Raw genomic sequence first — 22547 nt, 5'->3', positions numbered from 1 at the left:
GTTTGATAATTGGACGGGGCCCAAGTGTGCTCTACGTGAGGAGGAGAACACATAGAGTGAGCATGCTCTATGGAGTCCGATCAGAGATACTTCTGACCTTGAGAGAAATGTACTGATCGTCCGGCACTGTTCCTATTGATTGTCCGGCACTCTTCCAAAACACAGAGAAAACTGATACCTGCCCTCCTGAATCATTGATAAGTATACAGAAGTGCTCTCTCCCTCTCTCACTCTCTCGTCCCTGATATCTCGCTCTCTGTCTGTCTTTCTCCGCTGCTCTTCTCTCTTTTTTTCCATTCCAGAGGATGTTCAAACAGGTTTAGGTCTGTTTTGTCATGAAACGACATATTTGTAAAGACCAATTCCAAGTGTTCAGACAGATATTCTAATTTAATATGTATTTTGGCAAACAAACAGATTTAGAAAGGATATTTGACCAATACCTGACAATCGCTTTTCTCTGACGTCACAGATTTTTACATCTTTACAGACAACATTTTCTGAGTTGGTAACACAGAAATCTTACTCCTTAACACTCTGGACACGCACACATTCATATTGACTCTCACAAACTGTAAAAGACAATGACAACCTAAATCTACACACACATAGACAGTATAGAGTAAGAGACAGTATCTCTGATCCTTACTGTACGCCATGTCTTATTTATAACAGAAGAGCAGTTGCAGGATGATATGAAAGATGCATGCAACATTGTACACCTTTGTGTGTGTGTGTGTGTGTGTGTGTGTGTGTGTGTGTGTGGTGTGTGTGTGTGTGTGTGTGTGTGTGTGTGTGTGTGTGTGTGTGTGTGGTGTGTGTGTGTGTGTGTGTGTGTGTGTGTGTGTGTGTGTGTGTGTGTGTGTGTGTTGTGGTGTGTGTGTGTGTGTGTACTGAGGAGTCTAAAGAACAGGGCTCACTACGTTCTCTTCAAACCTTTTGTATCGCACACACTTGTACATCCATACTGTCCTGTGTGTGTGTGTGTGTGTGTCTAAAAGTGAAAGTGTTTGCTTTTAGTGGGGATCGTGCGTTTGAGTGACAGTAGTGTCACTTCCATGTCGAGGAGCGAGAGACTCGAGGTGAATATTTGTGTGGGCAATGCTGAAACTCCAGCTAACTTCCCACTAAGACGCGCATGCGCGCACACAGACATTTACGCACACATATTGTACACGTATGCACTGCGAGGGAAGGCGCTGAGAGGGAGGAGAGCAATCGACGCCTCCAGTGGAACCTCATCCTCCACTTCCGCAGAAGAAAGGAGACACCACTACTCCCCCTCTACCGCTTCCTTTCACACCTGTCACCCTCAGAGGGGCAATAAACCAATCAGTATCAAAATAACAGGCTATACTGAGGCAGCTGTGGTCTTCCCAGACTCCTACATAGACAATCTTATCAGAAATACACACACTCATACACACTCAGGTCAGGATTCAATCCATTGCAGAGAGAGGATTTCAGGATAGCGCTTTCAAAAGTGCTTTTAGAAGCCACAGTCACATATCATTTTCCAGTGTGGTTCAGAATTAGTACAAACTAAGAGATTTGAGTGAGAGTGAGTTGACCCCTCCACAGTTTCTGCTCATGTCGGTTAGTATCGAAATCCTCTTCAGTAAGTTAGACAACAACTTGTGTTAGACGACAACAGCATCAGTAAAGACAGAGATGGGCTACAGTGCACGGTTATCTTTGTATTGGGATGCACAATAAAGGTCTGCGGGATGATTAGTGTGGAACAAGACACAATGAGACATTGAGACGGATCACTGAGATCCACATGCATGTTATTCACCAGCAACATCTGAGTACCTCTTTACCACCATTCAGACCCCACTCTACACTTTTATCCCAAATGGCACCCTACATCCTATGCAGTGCCAAAAGAAGTGCACTATTCAGGGAATAGGGTGCCATTTCAGATTTGAGAGAAAGCCCCTGTCTTGCTATGCTAACGATTGACATAGGTTACGGTAGTTTACTGTGTAAAGGGACTTACTGTACCTTTGATTCCAAACTTTGAGTTTCCCCCGAATTTTAGGATGACCAGCATCAAGAGGAAACCTGTGAAGGCTACTGCTGCAATCCCTACGACCACGTACACCTGAGAGAATGACATAGCTGTTGAGCTAGGACCACCACTACCACTCTGAAACACATTGTGTCGCAGCGTGTAGCCTACTACCACCAAGACACATGACACCAACCATATAAAAACATGACATATAAATGTATAAAACTTAAACATACTGTCAACTATAAACACACTATATAGTACTATTAATAATAATAGTCCTGGTAAAACATACTACATTAAACCATAGAATATAAACACAAACGTTTCGCTCCCACAACAGGACTGCTCCCAGAACAGTTTAAGGCTCACACAAACACAAAACAAGTGCACAAGGAGGTGTCTTAGAGTGTGACTTACAGCAACTCTGTCTTCCGGTGGATCTAGAGGTGTGTCGTCTGTTTTCAAAGAGAAGAGAAGAGAAGACAGCAGATGCTAAAGTATCCCGCATTTCAAATGTAGTTGATCAAATATGTCTGTCCGTGTGGGTAACACGTTAGTTGAAGGGGTGCCTACATAAGGACTTAATAAGAATATTTGTATTATATCTTGCGGTTGTTGGCATAAACATTGCTGTTCACGAATGCAGTATATATGGTTTGGGTTATGAAGTCCTTATGAAGGTACCCTTTCAAGTAAAGTGTTCCCTCTATTGAGTGTGTCAGAGTGACATGGGCCTATGTGCTTTGAAAGCTCCGCTGTGTGAATAGGTAACGTGAAGGGACAGTGACCATACCTGTAGTTGGGTCTGTGGTGCCCAGAGACGGTGTGACACGAGGAGAGGAAAGAGAAAAGAAAGTACTAACACTTTATGAGACAAAAAGCAAAGCTCAGGAATCAGTTTCCAAAGCATTTCACAAGTCAACAATCCTCAGGTGTCAGGACATCTTTTATTCACAAAAGGAAAGCACATTGTTTATTGCTAAACAGTTCAATCAGTAATTTAGACAGTCAATGTTCCATGTAAATATTTGAACAGCAACTCACCATAGTAAAGAGGTTCTGTCACTGTTCCTGTTGGGTAAAATACGGTAATAAGGTAATAGATGAGATAAGAACTCCGCTCACCTGCTTGTCTACTGTAGGTCTTAATTGGACACCAATTGAAAATACACTGAACAAAAATATAAACGCAACATGCAACAATTTCAACGATTGTACTGAGTTACAGATCATATAAGGAAATCAGTCAAATGAAATAAATTCCTTGGGCCCTAATCTATGGATTTCACGTGGCTGGGCAGGGTCGCAGCCATGGGTGGGCCTGGGAAGGCATAGGCCCACACACTCGGGAGCCAGGCCCAGCCAATCAGAATTCGTTTTTCACCACAAAAGGGCTTTATTACAGACGAAATACTCCTCAGTTTCATCAGCTGTCCAGTTGGCTGGTCTCAGACGATCCCGCAGGTGAAGAAGCCAGATGTGGAGGTCCTGGGCTGGCATGGTTACACATGGTCTGCGGTTGTGAGGCCGGTTGGGCATACTGCAAAATGATCTACAACGACGTTGGAGGCGGCTTATGGTAGAGAAATGAACATTACATTCTCTGGCAACAGCTCTGGTGGACTTTCCTTCAATCAGCATGCCAATTGAACACGCCTTCAAACTTGAGACATCTGTGGCACTCTGTTGTGTGACAAAACTGCACATTTTAGAGTGGCCTTTTATTGTCCCTAGCACAAGGTGCACCTGTGTAATTATTATGCTGTTTAATCAGCTTCTTGATATGCCACACATGTCAGCTTGATGGATTATCTTGGCGAAGAAATGTTCACTGACATGGATATAAACAAATTTGTGCACAACATTTGAGAGAAATATGCTTTTTGTGCATATGTTACATTTCTGGGATCTTTTATTTTGTTGCGTTTACATTTTTAAGATATAATTACAGTTTAAAAAATGTGCAGACACACGGCTCTCTAGGAATTCAGTTTGACACCCGTCCTATGTGCAATTTGACCCCTAGCCCCTCCCCCTAATAACTTGAGTAGATCTGAGAGGATTGGAGATAGATGTAAACGATATGGTAATACTGTAGCTCCATCTTACCATTTGATAGGCCAGGTGGAGTTGTTGCCATATTGCAGACTATCCAATCCTCTCAGAATAAAACAAGTGGGATAGGGGTTTAATTGAGATTCAGAGAGTGGTTACACTACACAACACATACCTCCCTCAAAGGGGTTGCGCATGAAGTGGGCATCGACTGTCTTGCGGTCCTGTCCGTACTTGTTGCTGGCCAGCAGGGTGTACGGTCCGTTGTTGATGTGTGTGGGGCTATCCAGCTGCAGGCAGCCGTGGTACTCCCTCTCAGAGAAGTCATGGATCATGGTCATGATGTAGGGTCCCTCAATGACCGGCTCCCCGTTTAACAGCCAGCGGAGCTCGGGCTTTGGGTTCCCAGAAATACTGAATGGGATGCACCAGTGGTGGTCCTGGTAGGCATCACTCAGCTTACTGATGTTAGGGGGAACTGAGAGAGAGAGAGAGAGAGAGAGAGCGAGAGAGAGAGAGAGAGAGAAGAGAGACGAGATGAGAGAGAGAAGAGAGAGAAGAGAGAGAGAGACAGAGAGAGAGGGAGGGAGAGAGGGAGGGAGTGAACGGGCCAGTGAGTTAGCGGGTGAGGGAGTGAGTGAGCAGGTGAGTGAATGAGTGAGACAGATAGAAGGAGAAGCCATAGAGGGGAGAAAAGAAGGGGGAACGAGTTAAGGCAGGTGTTATTCTCATTCTTTCCCCCTTTTGTCTAGAGATGTGAGTCATGTTTGGAACTCACAGAGGATGTTGAGGAGGACTGTGGACTCATTCTCGCCCACAATGTTCCCAGCACTGCAGGTGATCTTACAGTTGTTGTCCAGGGAGGAGAGGTTATAGAGATGGAGCTCAGACACTTGGCCTGAGGTCTCAATCTGCAGAAGAACACACAGAGACACAGTGAGTCAGGTACCCATCTCATCCACATGACCAATGCTTTAACACATCAACAGTTATTTTGAAAATCTTTTGCAAACACAATACCTGTTGCTGGTTGTTAGTGATATTATAAGATCATGCTTTACCATTTCTAAACAGATATCCTTCCCTAGTAGTTGTTGATTCTTTGACATCGTGCTGTCTCTTCTGTATGATAACCTATGCTAAACAAATGGTGTTACACAACTAGATTAGCAAGTACCATTATAGACCAATACTAGTGAATAATTGGTGATATAATCCTTGGTGTTAAAAGATCTGCAATATGCCAGATGAGGTTGGTCCTTTTAGGATCCCTGTTCACCTCATTCAGCTGCTTGTCTAGGTAACACGCTGTTGCTATAGCTCTGCCATATACTCACGTGTGAGTTTATAGCCGTTTTGCCCTGAGTTTGAGACGTTTTGCCTTAGTCCTCCTCAACTTGAGGTAATTTTGCTATTGGCCAAGTAAGTGTGTTTTTCAAGTTAATTATTTTTGTGAAAACATTTTCTGCATTTTTCTGCATTTGTATATTTTGGATCCAGTCTTCTCATCAACTTTACTGTTAAAGATGGAATCTGCAGTAGGGCAAGCAGCACCACTGCCGTTGTTGTTTCTCTTTTGTTGATGAAGCGGAGGTGAGGAGCGTTGCACAACGTGGTAAAAAAAAATGGCAGTACATTTCTGTTGTTCTAACGCGTTTGCAATGATGTCAGAGGGTAAACAACAGTGTTCATTGTTTGCAGTAACTTATTTTTTGTTGTAATGTCGTAAACAGACGTGGCAGTTTACCATTAAAGATTCCAGCTTGAAATAAATGCCACTTATTTTTGCACCTGCTGATGGGTGGGGCCAGGAGTTTTACTTGACCACGAAACACTTATTTTTGCACCTGCTGATGGGTGGGGCCAGGAGTNTTTGCACCTGCTGATGGGTGGGGCCAGGAGTTTTACTTGACCACGAAACACTTATTTTTGCACCTGCTGATGGGTGGGGCCAGGAGTTTTACTTGCCCACGAAACACTTATTTTTGCACCTGCTGATGGGTGGGGCCAGAAGTTTTACTTGACCACGAAACACTTATTTTTGCACCTGCTGATGGGTAGGGCCAGGAGTTTTACTTGACCATGAACAAATCTGTGTGGTCAGTAAAACTCCTGGCCCTACTCATGGCCGTGTCTAAAATGGTACCCTATTCCCTATATAGCGCACAAATTTTGACCCGAGACCAATTTGAGCCGGGGCCATGGGCTTTCTGGTGGGGGGGGCGGCGTGGTGACTGACCTCATAGTAGGAGATGAGTGGGGTCATTTTCCAGATGAGCTCAGGAGAGGGCTCTCCGGAGGTGTTGCATGTCAGCACCACATCAGCACCCTCCTGCACCATCACCTTGGACGGGCTCAGAGTCGCCATGGGAACCACTGCCAACGACAACGAAGGAGAGATTCAATGCCATCTTAGTTAAAAATCACTGCACACACACGGCAGTGGTTACACACAGATTACAACTCCATGTGTCTCGCAACTCCAATAAAATCGATTGGACACTGTCTGGAGCCTCTCTAAAGGGAGACAACAACACAACAGACGTTGGTGGGGAGGGGACTGTGACCTGACTGTGACCTGACTATGTGTCCAATCAGAAGCTTGGCTGCCTCTTAGCCGTGGTCAATGGCATGGGAGCGTCTGGCGAAGAAGGGCCAATGTCTGTCGAAAGTCCTGGCTGATGAAATGGACAGATCTCTTATCTCCACTCAGGGACGTCGCCAAGACTCTTAACAGCATGGCAACCCTCTCAATCATTCTAAAACCCAGAAAACTATTAATTTCAGCACTCAGAGCGCAATATCAGCCCTTACCATCTCTCTTACAACTCTCTTACAAGCACTGCCAGCTGGCACAGTATACCTTTACAATGTGTCCATCTTTAACAACACACCCCGTGGGCTAAACTGGTTGCAATGGTTGTATACTGGTTGAAACCAGTTTTAGACACCAGTAAAGCTTTCAGCATCAACATCTCCAATATAAATACTGACAGGCAGCAGTGAAGACTATATCTTGGCCTCAGATAACCTCTGCATCCAACACATGAAAACTACAGCACTGAACAGTGGAGCTCATAAAGTGCAGGATGATAGAGAGAGAGAGAGAGAGAGGGAGAGATGAACAGAGAGATTCACTGAAAACGACAGAGAGATTCCCTGGAAGAGAGATGGTCAGAGAGAGTGAGAGGGAACGACAGAGAGAATGACTGAGAGAAAGGGGGGCTGCAGGGTACTCAGTGTTTCTGGCTGGCTGGCAGCCATGGGGCATCGTACACATGTGGGGCCTCTCCCGTGCGTCGTCTTCATACACGGGGTCCCCCTGCCGTCTTTCCAGGGGCCCGCACGTAACCGTGGCGAAGGTGAAAATAGCATCCTAATGGAGTGGAGGCTGGACAGCCGGATCAATAAGTGTTATCAATGTCACTATATAGCCTCCTCTGTACCCCAGAGCACACTAGTACAGGCCCAGGTTCCTCTGTGTTAATACACACTGGTGAGTGTTACTGAGTGGAAGGGGGAAACTGATCCTAGACCAGCTTTGGTTTGTGGGTACTCATAATGTGCAAATTTCACATTAGGACACAGCATGTGAATCTAAGGACAGTTTCCTTTATTCCGCAAAGCCAGTAAAGGGATAGTTTTCTGACATTTTCCCCCAACCTTAACTGTTTTCTTACCTCAAGACGAGTTACGTCTTAGAATTTTAATATGAGCTCTACGGAAAGCCTGTAAAATAAACAATGCCCGAAAACTATTGAGTTGGAAGGGAGTTGACTCTCTGGGTATGAATAACGAGGGCATGTTGTTGAAAAAACGAGCCACTTTAAAGAATGACTGTCCGTGACATAAGTTCTCTCTGCTGAAACTGGATCTCCCAAGTCCAGCGTTGCTCACTCTCCATTATGACCATTATCTCTCTGTCTCTGACAGTAAGCCCGCTCTGACATAAGAGGGGGACGGGAGGGGGATGAGAGGGGGGGGGGGGGGCATTATCAGGATGGGAAGGATACATTTTCAATAAAAATAAATCAAGTGGGGCCATTACTGCAGTGAGGGAGTTTGAGCCTGGTCAGGGGTTTCCTCCCACCACCCTCCGCTGTACATTGGAGGTCCTGAGCATCGACCTCCTCTCCCAGCCATAGCTTCATCCATATGTTCTCACAGGAACAGTGCAGCGGGTTCCCAGAAAGAATCCTACACAGACAGAAACACAGCGTTGAGTGTCGATTCACACACACGGACACTGACACAAACACGCACACACATGCACACATAAACGCATGTATAAGCACAAACAGATGAGCACATACGCGCACACACACTCTAATGTTTTTTGGGATCCATGATGACACATTGTCAATCGGGGGTACATAAAACACTGCTGAAAGAGGGGGAAAGTTAAAAAGGGAGAGAGAGGTAGGGAGAGAGAGAGAGAAAGAGAGAGAAAGACAGAGACAGAGACAGAGAGACAGACGAGTATAAGACAGAATACAGTTGATTTGAAAAGCAACTCACAGATTTGATATGTTTAAATGTCGAAATATCCTCCAAGACAGAGATGACAGGTTGTTGTCTTTCAAATTCCTGTCAATCAGAATTAACATTATTGACAATGCAAAAAAAATATCCAAAAGAAATGCTAACCTGTACAACCATTCCAACAACTGCCTCGGGGCACAGATGTCAGTTCAACATCTAGTTTTGATTTGCATTTGGTTCAACGTGAATTCAACGTGAAATCAACCAAACATGTCACCATGTCATTGGATTTAGGTTCAAAGTTGGGTGAAAAAAACATGAAACTCCCTTACTTTCATGACTTTTTTCAAACCCAATCAGTTTTCCACGTTGATTCAATGTTATCACATGTAATTTTTTAATTGAAATGACATGGAAACGATGTTGATTCAACCAGTTTTTGCCCAATGGGTTGTCTGTCTTACAGTAAACAATTATTTTTGTAAGAACTCTAATTTGGCCTTCACATTGAGATAAATGTTGCCTTAGGCCTATGGAAGCCACTCACAGATACTGAAGCTTGAGGTTGTTCTGGAAGGCCAGTCGAGACACATAGGTAAGCCGGCTGTTAGTCACAGTTCTGCAAAGCAAATACACACAAAAACATGATCATACTGCACTAGTTGACAATCTGGGCCCCACCATGACCACAAGTATAAGATATCACATAACATAAAAGACTCACAGATTCGTGAGGTTCCGGTAATAATGCAGGTCTTTGTCATTGATGGAAGAGAAGCTACTTTGGTTTGCAATATATCTGTCAAAAATGAAATTGGGAAAAATAGGTTAGTTAACAGAAGTAGCAGGCCCACTGAACAACCGGTACACATTTCAACAGATATTCATCCTTAAGAGTCGATTGACGCGCCCGTGCGCCAACGTAATTAACATCATTTAAAAAACTAGAGATATCAGGGGGGGGGGGGGGGGGGGGGGTTCGTATGGGTTGCATCTCAATCCACTGCATCAGCCTATGTCAGCCTTCCACATCTACTGTGGAAAGTGGCAGAGCTACACTGTAGCGTCCGAAACGGTTTGGCCTACAAACTAATACGACCCCCACAAGCCCCACAGGACTCGTCTGAAGTCAGTACTGTCAATGTGCCAACATCTGTCTGCAGCATCCGAACAGTTTGGGCAACAAAATAATATGACCCGACTATGGAAAGGGGAGACTCGTATTGTTCTATGACCGCCACAAGTGTCACAGGTCTCTCTGAAGGTAACCCGGTACCAGTTTCAAAATGTTATGGAAGTATGGAAGTAGGTTTGTGAGCCCAGAAACGGGGTGAAATAAAATATACAGTAGCAGTCAAACGTTTGGACACACCTACTCATTCAAGGGTTTTTCTTTATTTTTACTATTTTCTACATTGTAGAATAATAGTGAAGACATCAACACTATGAACTCACTGTCTCTTCCTGAAGACAAATAATGTATACAAAATGCTTCAGTCTGGGTTTAGACTCCATCCTATTTCTGAGACTGCACTCGTGAAGGTGGTAAATAACCTTTTAATGGTGTCAAACCAAGGCTCTGCATCTGTCCTCATGCTCCTAGACCTTAGTGCTGCTTTTGACACCATCGATCACCACGTTCTTTTGGAGAGATTAGAAACCCTAATTGGTTTACACGGACTAGTTCTTGCCTGGTTTAGATCTTATCCGTCGGAAAGATATCAGTAAGTCACTGTGGATGGTTTGTCCTCTGACAAATCAATTGTAAGTTTCGGCGTTCCTCAAGGTCCCGTTTTTGGACCACTATTGATTTCACTATATATTCTACCTCTTGGTGATGTCATTCAGAAACACAATGTCAACTTTCACAGCTATGCGGACGACAAACAGCTGTACATTTCGATGAAACATGGTGAAGCCCCAAAATTGCCTACTCTGGAAGCCTGTGTTTCAGACATAAGGAAGTGGATTTTGGCAAATGTTTTACTTTTAAACTCGGACAAAACAGAGATGCTAGTTCTAGGTCCCAAGAAACAAAGAGATCTGCTGTTGGATCTGACAAGTAATCTTGATGGTTGCACAGTTGTCTCAAATAAAATTGCGAAGGACCTTGGCGTTACTCTGGACCCTGATTTCTCTTTTGACAAACATTTCAATAATATTTCAAGGACGGCTTTTTTACATCTTCGTAACATTGCAAAAATCTGAAACTTTTTGCCCAAAAATTATGCAGAAAAGCTAATCCATGCTTGTCACTTCTAGATTTGTCATGCCCTGGGTGGGCATTCTAGTTTCTTTATTTCTATGTTTTCGTTTTCTTTGTGTTTGGCCGGGTGTGGTTGTCAATCAGAGGCAGCTGTCTATCGTTGTCTCTGATTGAGAACCATACTTAGGTAGCTCTTTTTTCCACCTGTGGGTGTGGGAAGTTGACTTTGTTTAGGGCACTTTGCCTTTGAGCGTCACGGTTTGTTTTTGTAGTGTTTATTGTTTTTGTTCGGCGTCATTTTGATTTAATAAAAGAAAATGTACGCTCACCACGCTGCACCTTGGTCCTCTTCTTTCAACAGCCGTGACAGAACTTCCCATCACCAAAGGACCAAGCAGCGTGGTAAGGAGGAGCAGCGTGGTAAGGAGGAGCAGCGTGGCCAGGGGTATGAGACAACCTGGGAGGAGGTAGAGAGGAGGTCGGTCGACCCAGGGAGAGTGCCAGAACCTGCCTGGGATTCTATGGAGCAGTGCGAAGAGGGATACCGGAGGATGGAGTCGGCGAGACGAACACGGCTGGCAAGGAAGCCCGAGAGGCAGCCCCAAATGTTTTGGGGGAGGAACACGGGGAGTGTGGCAGAGTCAGATTGGAGACCTGAGCCAACTCCCCGTGCTTACCATGGTGGGCGTCGTACTGGTCAGGCACCGTGTTATGCGGTGGAGCGCACGGTGTCTCCAGCACGCGTTCTTAGCCCGGTGCGCTACATCCCAGCTCCCCGCATCTGCCGGGCTAGGGTGAGCATCCAGCCAGGACGGAGTGTGCCAGCCCTGCTCTCCAGACCTCCAGGACGTCTCTACGGCCCAGGATATCCTGCGCCGGCTCTGCGCACTGTGTCTCCAGTGCGTCTGCACAGCCCAGTGCGTCCTGTGCCTGCGCCCGCACGTGCCGGGCCATAGTCACCATCCAGCCAGGACGGGTTGTGCAGGCTCCTAGCTCGAGACCCCCAGTGCGCCTCCACGGCCCAGTGTATCCGGTGCCTCTGCCTAGTACAGGGCCTCTTGTATGTCTCTCCAGCCTGGTGAGTCCTGTGCCTGTGCCTAGAACTAACTCTTCCGTATGTCTCCCCAGCCTGGTGAGCCCTGTGGCAGCTCAACGTACCAGACTGCCCATACGTCTCCTCCCTCCAGTGATGATCCAGGGCAAAAATCCTCCAGTGATGATCCATGGCACGAAGCCTCCAGTGATGATCCATGGCACGAAGCCTCCAGTGATGATCCATGGCAAGAAGCCTCCAGTTATGATACATGGCAAGAAGCCTCCAGTGGTGAGACATGGCACGAAGCCTCCAACGAAGGCCTCCAGTCCGGAGCCTCCAGCGACGGTCTCCAGTCCGGAGCCTCCAGCGACGGTCTCCAGTCCGGAGCCTCCAGCGACGTCCTCCAGCCCGGAGCCTCCAGCGACGTCCTCCAGTCCGGAGCCTCCAGCGACGTTCTCCAGGCCGGAGCCTCCAGCGACGTTCTCCAGTCCGGAGCCTCCAGCGACGGTCTCTAGTCAGGAGCCTCCAGCAACGACGGTCTCCAGTCCGGAGTCTCCAGCGAGGGTGCCCAGTCCGGGGCCCGCAACGAGGGTGCCCAGTCCGGGGCCCGCAACGAGGGTGCCCAGTCCGGGGCCCGCTACAAGGGTCCCCAGTCCGGGGCCGGCGGCGAGGGTCCCCGCACCAGAGGCGCCACCAAAGTGGGGGGAGCCAGAGGCGGAGGGGGGTCTACGTACCGCACCAGAGCCGCCGCCGTAAAGGAGGTCCACCCGGACTCTCCCCTTTAGAGTCAGGTTTTGCGGCCGGAGTACGCACCTTTAGACTACTGCAATGCTCTACTCTCTACCTGGATAAAGTACTAAATAAACTTCAGTTAGTGCTAAACACGGCTGCTAGAATCCTGACTGGAACCAATAAAGTTGATTATATTACTCCAATGCTAGCCTCTCTACATTGTCTTCCTGTTAAGGGTAGGGCTGATTTCTAGGTTTTACTGCTAACCTACAAAGCATTAAATGGGCATGCTCCTACCTATCTCTCCGATTTGGTCCTGCCGTACATACCTACATGTACGCTACGGTCACAAGACACAGGCCTCCTTATTGTCCCTAGAATTTCTAAGCAAACAGTTGGAGGCAGGGCTTTCTCTTATAGAGCTCCGTTTTTATGGAATGGTCTGCCTATCCCTGTGAGAGACGCAGACTTGGTCTCGACCTTGAAGTCATTACTGAAGACTCATCTCTTCAGTAGGTCCTATGATTGAGTGTAGTCTGGCCCAGGGGTGGGAAGGTGAACTGCAAGGCACTGGAGCGACGAACTGCCCTTGCTGTCTCTGACTGGCCGGCTCCCCTCTCTCCACTGGGATTCTCTGCCTCTGACCCTATTACGGGGGCTGAGTCACTGGCTTACTAGTGCTCGTCCATGCCGTCCCTAGTAGGGGTGCGTCACTTGAGTGGGTTGAGTCACAGACGTGATCTTGCTGTCCGGTTTTGCGCCCCCCTCGGGCACGTGCGGTGGAGGAGATCTTTGTGGGTAGTAAGTTGTCTCAGGGTAGTAAGTTGGTGCTTTGGCAGAGTGGATGGGGTTATATCCTGCCTGGTTGGCCCTGTCCGGGGGTATTGTCGGTCGGGACCACAGTGTTCCCCGACCCACCCGTCTCAGTCTCCAGTCTCCAGTATCTATGCTGCAATAGTCTATGTGCCGGGGGCTAGGGTCAGTCTGTTATATCTGGTGTAATTCTCCTGTCTTATCTGGTGTCCTGTGTGAATTTAAGTAGGCTCCCTCTAATTCTCTCTCTCTCCCTCTCTCCCTCCCGGAGGACATGAGCCCTAGGATCATCCCTCAGGACTACCTGGCCTGATGACTCCTGGCTGTCCCCAGTCCACCTGGTCGTGCTGCTGCTCCTGTTCTGCCGTGCTACATTACCTTGTCCCGGACCTGCTGTTTTCGACTCTCTCTCCCTCTCTCTACCGCACCTGCTGTCTCGACCTCTGAATGCTCGTCTATGAAAAACCAACTGATATTTACTCTTGAGGTAATGACCTGTTGCACGCTCTACAACCACTGTGATTATTATTTGACCATGCTGGTCATCTATGAACGTTTGAAAATCTTGAAGAACAATCTGGCTTTAAATGGCCATGTACTCTTATAATCTCCACCCGGCACAGCCAGAAGAGGACTGGCCACTCGTCAGAGTGTGGTTCCTCCCTAGGTTTCTTCCTAGGTTCCTGCCTTTCTAAGGAGTTTTTCCTATCCGCTGTGATTCTACATCTGCATTGCTTGCTGTTTGGGGTTTTAGGCTGGAATTCTGCTGATGAAAAAATGGCTTTATAAATACATTTGATTGATTGATTGATTGATTGATTGATGAAATAACACATATGGGATCATGTAGTAACAAAAAAGTGTTAAACAAATCAAAACAGATTTTAGATTTTAGATTCTTCAAAGTAGCCACCCTTTGCCTTGGTGACAGCTTTGCACACTCTTGAGATTATCTCAACCAGCTTCACCTGGAATGCTTTTCTAACAGTCTTGAAGGAGGTCCCACATATGCTGAGCACTTTTTGGCTGCTTTTCCTTCACTCTGTCATCCAACTCATCCCAAACCATCTCAATTGGGTTGAGGTCGGGTGATTGTGGGGCCAGGTCATCTGATGCAGCGCTCCATCACTCTGCTTCTTGGTCAAACAAATGATAGTCCCACTAAGCACAAACCAGATGGGATGGCGGATCGCTGCAGAATGCTGGGGTAGCCATGCTGGTTAAGTGTCCCTTGAATTCTAAATAAGTCACCGACAGTGTCACCAGAAAAGCACACCCACACCATCACACCTGCTCCTCAATGCTTCACGGTGGGAACCACACATGCAGAAATCATCCATTCACCTACTATGCGTCTCACAAAGACACAGCAGTTGGAAACCAAAAATCTCAAATTTGGACTCATCAGACCAAAGGACAGATTTCCACCGGTCTAATGTTCATTGCTTGTGTTTCTTGGCCCAAGCAAGTCTCTTCTTCTTATTAGTGTCCTTTATTAGTGGTTTCTTTGGAGCAATTTGCCCACGAAGGCCTGATTCATGCAGTCTCCTCTGAATAGTTGATGTTGAGATGTGTCTGTTACTTGAACTTTGTGAAGCATTTATTTGGGCTGCAATCTGAGGTGCAGTTAACTCTAATGAACTTATCCTCTGCAGCAGAGGTAACTCTGGGTCTTCCTTTCCCGTGGCAGTCCTCATGAGAGCCAGTTTCATCATAGCGCTTGATAGTTGTTGCGACTGCACACATTATCCGCATTGACTGACCTTCATGACTTAAAGTAATGGTGGACTGTTGTTTCTCTTTGCTTATTTGAGCAGTTCTTGCCATAATATGGACTTGGTCTTTTACCAAATAGGGCTATCTTCTGTTTAGCACCCCTACCTTGTCACAACACAACTGATTGGCTCAAACGCATTAAGAAGGAAAGAAATTCCACAGATGAACGTTTAACAAGGCACACCTATTAATTGAAATGCATTCCAGATGACTACATCATGAAGCTGTTTGAGAGAATGCCAAGAGTGTGCAAAGCTGTCATCAAGGCAAAGGGTGGCTACTTTGAAGAATCTCAAATATGAAATATATTTTGACTTGTATAACACTTTTTTAAATACATTATTCCATATGTGTTAATTCCTAGTTTTGATGTATTGGCTATTATTCTACAATGTACAGTAGAATATAGTAAAAATTAAGAAAAATCATGGAATGAGTAGGTGTGTCCAAACTATTGACTGGTACTGTATATACATTAAATGTAAATATAAACGTAACATGTAAAGGTTAATAAAAATAAAAGATCCCAGAAATGTTCCATATGCACAAAAAGCTTATTTCTCTCAGATTTTTTGCACAAATTTGTTTACATCCTTGTTAGTGGCATTTCTCCTTGTCAAGACAATCCATCCACTTAACAGGTGTGGCATATCAAGAAGCTGATTAAACAGCATGATGATTGAACAGGTGAAACTTGTGCTGGGGACATCAAAAGACCATGCTAAAATGTGCAGATTTTTCACACAACACAATGCAACACATGTCTCAAGTTGTGAGGGAGTGTGAAATTGCCATGCTGACTGCAGGAATGTCCACCAGAGCTGTTGACAGAAAATGTAATGTTCATTTCTCTACCATAAGCCGCCTCCAATGTCTTTTGGGCAGTACGTCCAACCGGCCTCACAACCGCAGACCATGTGTAACCATGCTAGCCCAGGACACCCGGCTTATTCACCTGCGGGATCCTCTGAGACTAGCCACCCGGACAACTGTGGTTTTGCACAACCAAAGAATTTCTACATAAACTGTCAGAAACTGTCTCAGGGAAGCTCATCTGCATGCTCGTCATCCTCACCAGGGTCTTGACCTGACTGCAGTTCGGGGTCGTAACCGACTTCAAATGCTCACCTTCAATGGCCAGTGACACGCTGGAGAAGTGTGCTCTTCATGGATGAATCCCGGTTTTAACTGGGGTTTGCTGATGTCAAAGTTGTGAACAGAGTGCCACATGGTGGCAATGGGGTTATGGTATGGGCAGGCATAAGCTACAGACAACCAACAAAATTACATTTTATCAATGGCAATTTGAATGGACAGAGATGCCGTGATGAAATCCTGAGTCCCATTGTTGTGCCATTCATCCGCCGCCATCACCTCATGTTTCAGCATGATAATGCACTGGCCGCGTGTCACATGGATCTGTACACAATTCCTGGAATCTGAAAATGTCCCAGTTCTTGGCTTGCATACTAACCAGACACGTCACCCATTGAGCATGTGTGGGATGCTCTGGATTGATGTGTACGATAGCATGTTTTTTTTACGTTACAGCCTCATTCTAAAACTGATTAAATAAATAATCAGCCACTCGGATTTGAACCCGATCTAACATCTCTGGAGACCTGAAAATATCTGTGCAGCAACTTTCCCCATCCAACCTGACTGAGCTTGAGAGGATCTGCAGAGAAGAATGGGAGAAACTTGCCAAATACATGTGTGCCAAGCTTGTAGCGTCATACCCAAGAAGCCTCGAGGCTGTAATCGCTAAGTACTAAATAAAGGGTCTGAATACTTATGTAAATGTGATATTTCAGTTCTAAATGTTTAAAACATTTGCAAAATTTCTAAAAAACTGTTTATGCTTTGTCATTAGATTGATGAGGGGAAAAAAATATTTAATTCATTTTAGAATTAGGCTGTAATGTAAGAAAATGTGGAAAAGGTCAAGGGGTCTGAATACTTTCCGAATGCACTGTATGTCCAAAAAATATATATATTTCCTGATCTTTGTTATATCTCCTAGATGTAGGACAGACACTTCAAAACCTTATTCCTTCTGATTATTTTTTTTACCTATAGGGGTAACGGCCGATTGTAAAGCTTATTAAAGAACAGTGATACTAGCAAGAGCAGTGTGCGGGTTTCTTCTTTTGTTTCTCACCTACAGGGGTCCTAAAATTCCAAATCAAATAGCTAAATGATCCATGGTATGACCATCTTAAAACAATTCCATATGTCAGGTTAGTAGACACCCCCCAACCACCCCTAAAAGCTTAGACTTTTAGAGTTTTTTTGAATGACTACCTCATCTCTGTACCCCACCCACCACACATGTAATTATCTGTAAGGCCCCTTTCAAGCAGTGAATGTTTAGGTGTTTTTCCGTGATGGGAGTTTTTGTTGAAGACTTTTGTCAAGGTCGTTTGAAAATACAAATTTCACAAATAGACTGATGATTGTCAACATATAGGATAGGCCCTAACTCCAGTCGTCAACTTCTTGTAATTTTTAACAGTCGACTATTCCATACAAATAGATGTATTCAATATTTTATCAACAAAACATTTTTTTAAAGTGTATATATGTTTTTTGTATATGTTTACACTGTAACCTTACAATAGAGCGGGGGGTAGCCTAGTGGTTAGACAGTTGGGCCAGTAACCGAAAGGTTGAGCTGACAAGGTAAAAATCTGTCTTTCTGCCCCTGAACAAGCCATATAACACACTGTTCCCCGGTAGGCCGTCATTGTAAATAAAACTTTGTTCTTAACTGACTTGCCTAGTTAAATAAAGTTAAAATATAAAACTTTTTGAAATAGAGGCTATGCATCGAAGGGTCTGCTATGGTCTTGACAAAGAGATGCTCACATCATGTCCTCCGCATTCTAAATGCTGTACTTTTGATTCTCTGTTTGTCTTCAGCTCTGAAACGTGTGTGGAAATTAATTTAGTCTAGGCCAATTCATTTTTTTTTCAAAATAGATGCAAAACAAATCTGAATATATAATTGTAGGCTTTCGGGCCCATTGTCCTTGCAAATATTTGCGCGAGTAAGACTACACCTCTTCCCCGAGCCACCGTGGAGCGTCGATCGGTACCGATAGCACCACAACAGTCTCTCACCGTTCAGGTGTCCCCATCTCTCTCACACTGACATAAACACGCGAGCGCGTGTACACACACACACACACACACACACACAGACTTATTTTCCTAACATCACTGCTGCAAAACTATAAAATAAGTTTTATTAGCCAATTCAAATAGCCCAACTTTTGACTGAGAATTGGCCATTCGATTGAACCTTCAATTCTGCTCCTTGATAGCCTAAAACGCATAGGCTTTTTTCACCTCTTTATTGTGTGCCGATTAGGAAGGTTATGTCTGGTCATTCCACCAATTGTGTGCCTTTTGAGTAGTGTAACTTGTTTTTTTTTTAAACGTAAGATTTCACCTCATTTTAACATTCCGTCATAAAAAGCACATGTTCACAAAACACCAGAACATGGGCAAAAAAGAGTAGAACTAGCTCACTGCTTTTACACTATGGTTTGACTCTTGGATGTAAGAAAGGAATAGTTTCACGACATTAAAATGAGAGTTCAGTTCATTTAATATGGTTTACCTTACCTTACCTCATTTTACATGTGTAAATGAATCACTAATCACATGAAATAAATAATCACCTTCAGAAATTACTGTCAAAGCAACAACATAACTAGAGCTTTACAATGATGATGACATGTTTTAGAAATGTTGGGGTTATGTGGATACAAATCTTGCTAGAAGTCATAGAGAGTGCATGGAAGGACATGTCACAATTCAGATGTATTGAATTCTCATGTGGTCTATATTAAAGGCCAATTTAATTAATATGATAGGCTTTTACAATTCAATATTGGTGCACAATTGCTACTTGAAATATCAAAGTGACTCAAAAGGCACTCATTTCATGGAAGACACATCTGTCATAGGCCGAGGCCTGTATGTTGGGTCCGGTGATGGATCATGGACAGTGACTCACATGTCGGTAATGTTGTCCATCTCCAGCTCCGACTGCAACACTGGAAAAGCCATGATACCCCGCTCCTGGTCCACACAGGCGATCCTGGTCCCGCTGCAGGAGCAGGACGCGGGGCAGGCGGCCCCGAGCCGCCACAGTCCCATTAGTACGCAACACAACCCGAACAGAAACACCCCAGTACCCCTCCGAAAGGCGCTCATCTCGGCTCCCTCCACGCCCGACCCAGGACAGCTCGGATCAGCCAAGCTCCAGCAGAAAGAGACGCTGTAAAATGCTCAACCCAGACGAGCAGGCACCAGCCGCTCTCCGCGCAAATGGGTGAGATGCTGAAAATGGGTTTATCCGTTGCGTTCGTCTCCACAAGAATCCAGCCAGTCACTCAAATTCACATTGAGACACCGACGTGTGTGTATGCCAAGGATTCCTTCCTTCCCTCTCTCTCTCTCTCTCTCTCTCTCTCTCTCTCTCTCTCTCTCTCTCTCTCTCTCTCTCTCTCTCTMTCYCTCTCTCTCTCTCTCTCTCTCTCTCTCTCTSTCTCTCTCTCTTTCTCTCTCTCCTCTCAGTCAGATGACACTGGCACTTATAATTCCACACAAAACCCTATGTCCTGTGCAGGTCTGCCAGAGGCAGAGCCGTGGATGAATAAATAATGAACAGAGACGACGGAGCCGAAAGCGCGCACCGTTTATTGTTGCGTTGTTCAAGCAGTGCACTGAGGAGGAGGCGGCGCGGGTAGGCCAACCAACAACAAAACATACAGTATGTTATAGATCGCCGTCAAGAATACGCCCTCCAGACATTGTTTTAGTTCCGATTCCACGCTGATTGTTCCAGATGGCCATGCGTTAAAGGGCTCTCCTCCCCGTCATTCACTAGCGGTCTTGTGTTTAGCAGTGTCTCGGTCAGACGAGATGCGTTGGTGTCCTTGTAGGCTATAATGGACAAATAGCATAACATCGGGCATGATAAATATGGGGCTTGGTTTACAGCCAGAGTGTATTCGAATAGAAAATCATGTGTTAATTAAAAAACAAAATGACAGCGCAGGTGTGCATCTGCTTCAATGACATTTGACTTATCCCACTGGCACAGCGGGGCATAAGGGCACTACTCTCAGTCACCAATCATTCCCTCTTTAGCCGCGGTGTACCAGCCTCCATCACCTTATTAAATCATTATGCTCCATTTCATAACCATAAATATTTCAGCCGGCATGTAGTGAATCAATAACATGTCATCTGTAGTGGAGGGACATTGAAAAGACATCTAAAAGAGAAGTTAATTTAAGGTTCTAAATTAAACGTTGAAAACGAGGTTGAAAACACATATTTTCCAGATGTTTAAATCTGGTTAATTTTCGGCTTTGAATGAAATTGAAAAGAGGTCATTTAGCCTACAGATGTTGAAAATATGTAATTTTTGGTAATTGACTGTATGGTCAAATTTCAACTATACACACAGTGCCTTCAGAAAGTATTCACCCCTTGACTTTGTTCACATTTTGTTGTGTTACACCCTGAATTCAAAATGGATTACATATTTATTTCTCTAATCTACACACAATACCCATAATGACGAAGTGAAAACATGATTTTAGAAATTTTGCAAATGTATTGAAAATGAAATACAGAAATATCACATTTACATACGTATTCACACCCCTGATTCAACACTTTGTAGAAGCACTCTTGGCAGCAATTACAACTGTGAATCTTTCTGGGTAAGTCTCTAAGAGCTTTCCACACCTGGATTGTGCAACATTTTTCTATTATTCTTTTCAAAATTCATCAAGCTCTGTCAAATTGGTTGTTGACCATTGCTAGACAACAATTTTCAGGATTTGCCATAGATTTTCAATTAGATTTAAGTCAAATTGTAACTCAGCCATTCACTGTCTTCTTGGTAAGCAACTCCAGTGTAGATTTGGCCTTGTGTTTTCGGTTATTATCCTGCTGAAAGGTGAATTAATCTCCCAGTGTCTGGTGGAAAGCAGACTGAACCACGTTTTCCTCTAGGAGTTTGCCTGTGCTTAGCTCCATTCCATTTATTTTTATCCTGAAAACTCCCCAGTCCTTAACGATTACAAGCATACCCATAACCTGATGCAGCCACCAATATGTTTGAAAATATGGAGAGTGGTACTCAGTAATGTGTTGTATTGGATTTGCCACCCAAAAAACACTTTGTATTCAGGACAAAAAGTGAAAAGCTTTGCAATTTCTTTTGCAGTATTACTTTAGTGCCTTGTTGCAAACAGGATCCATGTTTTGGAATACATTTATTCTGTACAGGATTCTTTATTTTCACTGTGTTAATTAGTTATTCAATGTTTGATTTTATTTATTTTTACCCATCTGGGTGCCCTTCTTTACGAGGCAATTGAAAACATCCCTGGTATTTTTGGTTGAATCTGTGTTTGAAATTCACTGCTCGACTGAGGGACATTACAGATAATTGTATGTGTGGGGTACAGAGATGAGGTAGTCATTCAAAAATCATGTTAAACACTATTATTGCACACAGAGTGAGTCCATGCAACTTATTATGTGACTAAGGAAATGTGTACTCCTGAACTTATTTAGGCTTTCCTTAACAAAGGGGTTGAACTTAATGACTCAAGACATTTCAGCTTTTAATTTTCTATTAATTTATAAAAATTTCAAGAAACAAAGTTCCACTGACATTATGGGGTATTATGTGTAGGCCAGTGACCAAAAAAATATGCAATTTAATCCATTTTAAATTCAGGCTGTAACACAGCAAAATTTGGAAAAAGTCAAGGGGTGTGAATGCTTTCTGAAGGCACTGTACATTTTGAATTAAGTAATCATTATATCAAAATAATTATTGTTAAATCTATTTAATATAGGAAAGAGGAGCCAAATGAAGATTGCAACATAGCATATTTATTATTGCTCCCATCTGTCACATGCACTTATGTAAGCTTTTTTAAAAGCTTTAAAACTGTCAGTGATGATGTTCAAAGTGGTCCAACCTACAGAATAAACTAACAGACCACTTCAACTACAATAACATTCTCAGTAACGGTTACTTAAATATGTTTTTCTTGCAATGACTGTGATAAGTTGTTGTTTCAATACATTAGTTGAATGCACTGATGGTATGTTACAGGAAGGTAGAGTTTTATTCAGTAGAGTAGAGTACATTATAGTACAGTGCTACACAGTAGTTTAATTCAGTTAAGTAGAATACAGTCGAGTACAGTATAGTTCAGTACAGGACGGGACAAAATCTGAACCAAACATAGACAAAAAAAAGACGTCCAAAAGACATCAGTGTCTGTCCGTGCTTAGTGGGTTGCCACATCACACACACACACGCACGCACGCACGCACACACACACACACACACCAGTTCTCAGTCGCGCGTCCTCCCCATGTGA

General features: G+C 44.4%; 1 protein-coding gene across 1 annotated transcript in view; it reads right to left on the bottom strand.

Annotated features, from left to right (window-relative positions):
• LOC111958102 (BDNF/NT-3 growth factors receptor) overlaps nucleotides 1-19941 on the bottom strand; it is a 93116-nt gene extending 73175 nt beyond the window's left edge. The window contains exons 1-12 of the mRNA XM_070437099.1: nucleotides 19145-19941; nucleotides 9282-9356; nucleotides 9105-9176; nucleotides 8594-8662; nucleotides 8124-8272; nucleotides 6315-6451; nucleotides 4854-4986; nucleotides 4251-4553; nucleotides 3065-3091; nucleotides 2814-2825; nucleotides 2438-2475; nucleotides 2008-2107 (exon numbers count right to left, since the gene is read on the bottom strand). Coding sequence (XP_070293200.1) covers nucleotides 2008-2107; nucleotides 2438-2475; nucleotides 2814-2825; nucleotides 3065-3091; nucleotides 4251-4553; nucleotides 4854-4986; nucleotides 6315-6451; nucleotides 8124-8272; nucleotides 8594-8662; nucleotides 9105-9176; nucleotides 9282-9356; nucleotides 19145-19344 — 1315 coding nt within the window. The 5' untranslated portion in view covers nucleotides 19345-19941. The remainder of the gene's footprint in view (nucleotides 1-2007; nucleotides 2108-2437; nucleotides 2476-2813; nucleotides 2826-3064; nucleotides 3092-4250; nucleotides 4554-4853; nucleotides 4987-6314; nucleotides 6452-8123; nucleotides 8273-8593; nucleotides 8663-9104; nucleotides 9177-9281; nucleotides 9357-19144) is intronic.
• Between the last annotated feature and the right edge of the window lie 2606 nt (nucleotides 19942-22547).

Source organism: Salvelinus sp. IW2-2015, linkage group LG33 (assembly GCF_002910315.2).
Source record: "Salvelinus sp. IW2-2015 linkage group LG33, ASM291031v2, whole genome shotgun sequence".
Classification (NCBI taxonomy): Eukaryota; Metazoa; Chordata; class Actinopteri; order Salmoniformes; family Salmonidae; genus Salvelinus; species Salvelinus sp. IW2-2015.
Note: the sequence above shows the minus strand (reverse complement) of the source record. Positions and strands in the feature narration are given on the sequence as shown.